At 46.9% G+C, this 7,196-nt stretch overlaps 1 protein-coding gene across 2 annotated transcripts; it reads right to left on the bottom strand.

Annotated features, from left to right (window-relative positions):
- Positions 1-318: 318 nt before the first annotated feature.
- On the bottom strand, positions 319-6,491 carry LOC129557142 (spermatogenesis-associated protein 31D4-like). Of its 2 annotated transcripts, XM_088837698.1 has the most exons (5): positions 6,294-6,491; positions 5,449-5,494; positions 4,832-4,892; positions 2,001-4,555; positions 319-1,838 (listed from the first exon to the last, which is right to left on the bottom strand). In XM_088837698.1, exons 1-5 carry the CDS (start codon positions 6,489-6,491, stop codon positions 319-321), a joined length of 4,380 nt encoding a protein of 1,459 aa, XP_088693824.1. The 2 variants fall into 2 exon arrangements, with proteins under 2 accessions (XP_088693824.1, XP_055283668.2); XM_055427693.2 differs by having other exon boundaries at positions 319-4,555.
- Positions 6,492-7,196: the final 705 nt, after the last annotated feature.

Raw genomic sequence — 7,196 nt, 5'->3', positions numbered from 1 at the left:
TACATTTTCTTTAAGGCTAAGCTAAGAGGCAGGAGACAAAGCCCATCTCCTCAAACATCATCAAGGAAGAAATGGTCTTTTGCAGAGGGTGGGGGTGGGGGGCACATGGTATCTATTTCTCAACAAGAATTCCAGAGGACTGGTCACCTTTGAGCCAAAGCCAAAGGAAGCAGTAAGTAAGAACTAAACTATATTCTTCCCTTACATATAATCCCTGAGTTACCCAAACCCATGCCCTCAACACAGTACACAGAAAAGACATCTTACTATTAGAGAAACATTTATTGGGGAGGATCAACATTCTCCACAAGGAAGGAATTATTTTTGGATAGGAAGTTTTCCTCCTTGGAAATTCTGGAGAAGTGTTTTCTGTCTAAACAGTAGAGACAGATTTCTGAACATAGTGCCTTCAGCACTGGTGGGCACAGCTGGTTGGGCCTGGCCAGTTTGACACCTGTGGGTGGGGCTTGGGTGGGGCACAGGCTCCCTGTGGGGCACTGGTGGGGGATGTTTCTGACACAATTGCTGGTCCTTAAATGCCACAGCTTTCTGGGGCTGTTTTTTCTTGCTTCTGATCTGTCTTGTACTTGGAGGATAGCTCTGGCCAGCCAAGATAGCTTCTTGGTGGCAGGACTTGGTATTTGTCACTTTAGAGGAAGCCTTGCAGTTGAAAGGATGTCCCTGGACAGGCTCTGTGTGGACCTGTACTCCAGCCTTTTGTTGAGATTGCCCAAATTGCACCAGGGAAGGAGGGTCCTCTTGAGAGTTGGTGGCACCTAATGCATGCCGATACCCCATTTTCTCTTCTAGGAACTTCCCAATGTCTGTCACGATTTTCTGAGCCTCTGTTGATCCAGTAACGGCAGCTCTACTTTTAACTAGGCCTCTGCTCTGAGCGCTTGATATGGGGCTACCCTTTTCCTGGGGATCTTCTTGCCTTTTGCATTTTTCCCCAGGATACAGCCACTGCAAAAAGTGCTTCATTCTTTTTCTGATATGGCCTTCAGGAAGAGGCTGTCCTTTCTTTGAAAGGGTGTGGGAAGAAGACTTGCTCACAAGCATCTCCTCTAGTACCGTCTTCTGAGGAGGGAAACTCTTCCTCCTAAGCTGGGATGTCCCCAGCCCTGCATCCCCTCCACCTAGCTCTTCTGCTCTGCACCCTGGGGAGCTCACTTTCTTCACAGTTGGTGGGAAATTCTTATCCTGGCACCTCTGGAAGCCATGCTCAGGGACCCAGGGTTCTTGCTGCTGCTCCATCCTGATTCCTCTGTCCTCCACATGGACATGCATCACCTGGGACTCTCCTGTGTCCCCACCTGAGACACCCTGGGCAGGAGTCAGTGAGGCCTTGTAAGTCAAGTTATCTGAAGCAAGGGACATGTCCGTGGGTTGGCCTTGAGCTTGGCTATGCTCCCTCTTCTCCAATCTAAACTTTAACTCATCAAACAGTTGTTCTTTAAGGGATAAGCATTTAGGATCTTGGGGAACTGGTAGTTTGGGTGGGGGGCTTTCAGTGGTCACAGTAGTTTCTACTTTATTCTCATTCACATTTGTTATTTGGGAGCTCCCTGACTTGTTGGTTGTCAACATGTCATTAGTTTTTAATTGAAGATTGTCAAGCTCCTCAGCCCTGAATATCTCCCTAGATACTTTGGACATAGAAACAGGTTCTGACTTCTCCATCTTTTTGCCCTGTTGCATTTTTCCTTTATCACTGGAACTCACACTCTTATACTTTGGCTCATATCTGGCTCCAGCTTGCTTTGCAAGTGGCTTGCGGGGATATCTATCAGCTAGTTGCGTCTGTCTATGACTTCCTCTCCCTGTGATGCAGAGTGAGACAGGCAGACGAATCTGTCTGGGATCCTTAGTTTTCTGAACATCCTCTGCAAGCTCATGGTTGACAGCAGAGTGTGATTGTCTCAGGACCCTCTGTCCTCCTTTCCCCACGGGTGAGGTGGCAGGGAGAGAGTGACCCAGGACAGGGGCTGCGTTGGTTGTTCCCACTTTTTCTCCAAGGAAAGATTTAGGGCTTCTTCTAAAGGACTTGGAGCTCCCAGATTTGGAGTCTGCCTCAGAAATCTCATTGGTTGAAGAGCGAAAGCTGGCATGGGACAAGGACTGGGATGAGGCATCTTTCAGTTTAAAAATTTGTATGGATTCAAGGACCTTGGAAGGAAGGCCCCACAACATCCTCATACGAAACCTTTTAATATGTGCTTCCAGCATCTGCTGTGCGCTGGGATCAACAAAAGTCAGGTTCTGGAAGGTATTCAAGGAGTAGGACTCACCCACTGATGATGGCAAACTTCTCTCTTTCATTTCGGTGTGGGATTTCACAGAAAGAATCAGTGTTTGCTTGATGGCATGCCATGAACTATGCACAGTCCTAGGGAGTCGACCCTCATTTATTTCCTCAAACTTCTTACTCAAATGTACTTTTAGGACATTTTCAAGTTGTAGACTCTCTGCTGACACCCCTAAATTTTTCTCTGAGAGATTCACTATCTGACTGTTTATGTTTTTCTCAGAGTCATACCCCAGATCCTTATCTGAAGAGCTGTTTGGGTCTTTCAGTAGGTGATCTTTCTGACCATTCTCTTGGCTATGTTCCTGATCTTTCCCCATATCTTTCTCTAGCTGGAGCATTTCCAAGCTTCTCTCATGGAAGCTTCCAGGTTGACTCAATTCAACATTTACTTGTTTGCTACTCTGACCCTTAAACACAGAGATCAGTGAGACTCCATCACTGCTCTCTGACTTAGATGCCTCTAAAAAACCAGTTGGAGGCAACATCAATGACACAGACTCTCTGATTCTCCGGGGCAGGCCCCACCGGTGTTGAATGAGCCTCTTTCGGAGGTGATGCTCTAGTTTCTTCCGAAGTTCATCGCTGAGAGCAAACTCCCCAGGAAGGATGGAGACTGAAACATGGGCCTGAGGGTGCTGGTGGTGAGAAGTGTTAGGAGCTAATGGACAAAAGTCTTCCTGAGATCTTTGGATCACAGAGGGTAAACCCCACAAACTTTCCTGTTGTTTCTGCAACACGTTCCATTCCAGTTGTTGAATTTCAGATGAGGAGAGAGATTCTGATTCATTCTGAGGTCTATGGAAATACACTCCACAGATCCTAATCTGGGGTAGAGGACCAGGTGGTGTGACCAGGAGTAGGGATTTTGGGTCAGCTTGGGACTGGACCTGAGTGAGAGGTAGGGGCTGAGATTGAGGCAGGGTTTGAGGCAAGGGTTCAGGCTGAATCTCAGGCAAGGACAGAGGTTGGGGATGGGGAAGTCCTGGGGATTCTTGGCCCGTAGAGGCATTTGAGTTTCTATTGAAAATAAAGTTTGAGGAACTGTCACTGGAGACATGAACAGCAGAGGGCAAGGACTCACTGTGTAGAGATGGGAGACCCCAGAAGAGCTGGGTAGGTTTTTGCTGTAATTGGTCCTCCAAGGTCTTAGGATATGGGAGTTGTTGATGCACAGGCTTATCAGCAACTGACTCTAACATTATCCCTGAGGAATTTAGTTGATAATCTGGCCTCAATTGTTCTGGAAAAGAATCTTTTTTCTTTTCCTTTTCTTTCCACATCAGGAAATCGCTCCTCTTTTGTACTTGCTTCTCCAGGAGTGCCAGGACATCAGGGCTGAGACATGAGAGATTACCAGGCTCTATGAGGTTGGCTATAGGGTCTCCCCCAAAAGAGGCCTCTGAAGAGTGAAGGGCAAGAAACTCTTGATTGAAATCACATTGTGCCAACGTGGAAGGGATTAAGTCTTTGGCATGAGCTTGCCACCAGGAGAAGTCTGAAATTGACAGTCTTGAATGATCAATGCCTGTGAGTGTTGGGACATAAGTGGACAACATGCCAGGGCTTTCTGTAGGCAAATTCTCAGGAACAGGTGTCAGTAAGATGGCAATTGATTTAGACTGAGTGACAGTTAAAGTGCAGTCTGGCTGTGGTAAAACAGATAGGGTTGGTGTTGCAAAAGAATCAGTGGGCTTCATTGCTTGGGAAAAATCTGATAAGTGGTTGATATCATGCGAAAGGGTGGGGTCAAGGGAAAAGATGGTATTCAGAGGCAAAGTGGCCTCTGGTGGGAGAACAGGATCTGCTGTCTGCATGTCATGTGGTAGGAGAGGGGAAAAGGCAAGGGGTTGGGGTGAGGAATAATCCACTGGGAATTCGGAATCCAAAGAAGCAAAAGGCTCTAATGCCAGAGTGTGACCCAGTGGTGAGGGTGAAAAAAGGTCAGCTAAGGGGGTCATGGAGCTAGGTGAAAGAATGGAGGGGGGCAATGGGGAAGGCTCAGGCAGAGAGGCTGGTAGTAGATCTCCTGGAGAGACTGCTGAGAAGGCAGGGGACAGAGTCAATGGTGAATCAGCCACAGCAGCTGTGGAAGCCAAAGGGGACATAGAGGAAGCAGAATCTTCCAGGGTCTCCGGGAACAGCAGCCAATTGACCTCAGCAGTTGCATTATTACACACCTCACAGGAGGGATCTGGACATAAGAGCTGACGAAAGCAGATGGTATCATCATGCCGGCTCAGAGGGCTGCAGGAGACAGGAAGTACAAAGATGCAACCAGAACCAGAATAAGGAAAGGGGGACCTGCTGGCCTGTCAGGGGTGGGCTGGAGCCTGCTGCCCCTTTACATTGCTCCACATCCATGACTTCATAACATGCTCAATAACCCTCACCTTAAGGCCTTCACCACATACTCATTCCTATGCTACCCCCTCCCGTGACTATAGTAGGTTGCACTGAATCCCAGGAATTGCAGAGAACATGCTAAGGAGGAATCAGGAAAGAAGGGGAAAGACTAGTCACCTTTTCAGAATAGAAATCAGCTTCGTTTTTTCCTCTGTTTCTATCTGGTGAAATCTCCAACCTGAGAAACCAGGAGATTGGGTTACATGTAAGGAAGGTAGAAGCACAGGTATAATATAAGAGTCCCCATTATTAGACTCTGAAAGACCCAAGAATTAGTAGATGAGATCAAATGGTCAATTATTTGACATGTACGTTGCTTCACTTGTAAAGTACTTTCACATGCCTTATATCTCATGTGATGCTCAAAACCACCATGTGAAACAGAGATCAGTGTGGCCTCAGAGAGCAATCTGATTATCCAGGAAGTCAGAGGACTTATACAAAGTCAGGACACAGAAGTTCTGACTCTTGACATCTTACATGGCCACCTGTGGGGAAACACCCATTGCCCAGGTCCATCATGGCTTCAAGCCCAGCCATGAGAAAAACAGGGAATCCGAGAAGTGTCTCAGGCTCGGACTGCCTCCCCATGAGCCTTTCCCCAGATACCTCTGGTTTCTGAGAGAAATGGTATCTAGTCACTGACATTGTCAGAGATCATGGACCTAGGATCTCATGGAAAAGGCAGGAAGGGTCACCCTTGGAGAGATCTGGTGAAACAGGCAGAACCTTACCTTTCAGTGTGCCACCTTTCCTTCTCCTCCTGGTTCTGCCCTGACACTGAAAACGAAAAGAATGAAGTGCTGGGGCTCATTTCTCTCAGTCCGCTCTAGAAAACTCAGATATTCATTATCCAGGAATAATAAGAGTCTAATTAATAGATCTTTGTGTTCCTTCCTTTTGTCAATTTTAAAGGTTTAAAATGTTTTCAACTTTTTTTTCTGTAAAACACCCAAAGAAAGACTTTTGTCTCTGAAGTCCTCCATTGATAGTCTCAGTCAGAAGTCACCTGCCCAAGGAGGGCATAGCATCTGAGGCTAATAGTCGACGTCTGTGTCCCTCAGATAGGACCTTGGGTCCTGAAAACTCAGGCTTCAGCCTCTGCTCTGGAGGCTCTCAGAGGCTCAGCACTGCTGCCCTGACCAGCCCAGTACAAAGGAAGGCTTGCTCAAGTGATACCTGACATGAGAATGTAACTCATGATCAAGCATTGGGGAACTCTGTTCTCCTGCAGAGATCCATCCATGGCAAGGATGGCAAGAGTACTGGAGTACTGGAGTGGGTTGCCATTGCCTTCTCCTGCAGAGATCCAAAACTCTAAATAACCCAACCCAGGGCCACAGAATTACTGTTTGGGATTTTCTCCTGGAATCCTCCAAACACTCAGCTGGTCTGTGAGCTTCAAATGAAAGCCTTAGTACTCCCTGAACCACTGGCCCTGCCTAGTTTTATCCTCTCCTTGAAATTCCTATCTTAGGTGTTTCTCTGACCCAACCAAACTCATCTTAAAATGTGGACTGGAAATGGAAACAGCAATAAAGAATCTCTGTTGTGGGTGCACCCAGGGTTACGTACTTACCTTTTGGATGCTTTTGATTTTACAGAAGGTTGGTAAACATGGAAACCCCACCAAGTACCACAAGAACAGAAGGAACAACCCCAGCCCACACAGGAAAATGAAGTCAGAGTCAATATCCAAGGAAGTGGAGCCAAAGCTCAGACATGGGTCAGTAGGGCTATTCAAAAATGAGAGAACATTCCATTTTCTGAATTCCATTGTCTGAATCACAAGGCTGGCTGAGACTACTGAGCACTGAGAGTGCAGTCACGTGACTATAGTCCCAGGCCTGCATCTCTGAGAACTCAAGAGTCACAAAGGGGTTCTGAGGGTGGGGGAGGGGACAACACGAAGAGAATGCAGCCACCGCCCCTCCCCCATCCACCAGCCTAGCAGACAACTCCACCCCTCCTGGGCATTCCAGGTCCCTCTGCCCTACCCTGCCATCATATTTTCCAACTCCATCCTTTCATGGCTTCATATATTCACATTAATGAAATTTTTCGCCTATCCCATCCGTAACCCAGATATTACCTAGGTTCCCTTTACTGTTTGAGAAACTTGACTTGGGTCTCACCAGTTCTACTGCCTTAAAATACTGTCTGGAATTTCTGCTTGTACACCTTTACACTCAGAATCATAATAATAATAGTAATAAATGTCACTCAGTTGTGTCCAACACTTTGTGACAGTCCACGGAATTCTCTAGGCCAGAATACTGGAGTGGGTAGCCTTTCCCTTCTCCAGCGGATCTTCCCAACCCAGGGATCATACCAGGGTCTCCTGCATTGCAGGTGGATTCTTTACCAACTGAGCTACCAGGGAAGCCTCAGGATCATATATGTCCTTAAATCCATCTTTCCTACAGAATGTTTTTGCTACAGGAACCCAGATATAGAACTTAAAAGTTCTTTTATCTAGTTT

This window comes from Moschus berezovskii, chromosome 7 (genome assembly GCF_049115385.1).
Source record: "Moschus berezovskii isolate FMDL1 chromosome 7, NW_MosBer_1.0, whole genome shotgun sequence".
NCBI classification, from domain to species: domain Eukaryota; kingdom Metazoa; phylum Chordata; class Mammalia; order Artiodactyla; family Moschidae; genus Moschus; species Moschus berezovskii.
The sequence above is the reverse complement of the archived record's forward strand: the minus strand, read 5'-3'. Positions and strand labels throughout refer to the sequence as shown.

Excerpts from the sequence above, each read along its gene's own strand:
- LOC129557142 (XM_055427693.2), bottom strand. The coding sequence starts at position 6,491 with ATGGAATTCAGAAAATGGAATGTTCTCTCATTTTTGAATAGCCCTACT. Across the intron at positions 4,893-5,448 it reads GAAAGGTGGCACACTGAAAG|GTTGGAGATTTCACCAGATA; the intron begins GTAAGGTTCTGC and ends CTGGTTTCTCAG. Across the intron at positions 4,556-4,831 it reads CTGATTTCTATTCTGAAAAG|CCCTCTGAGCCGGCATGATG; the intron begins GTGACTAGTCTT and ends TGTCTCCTGCAG.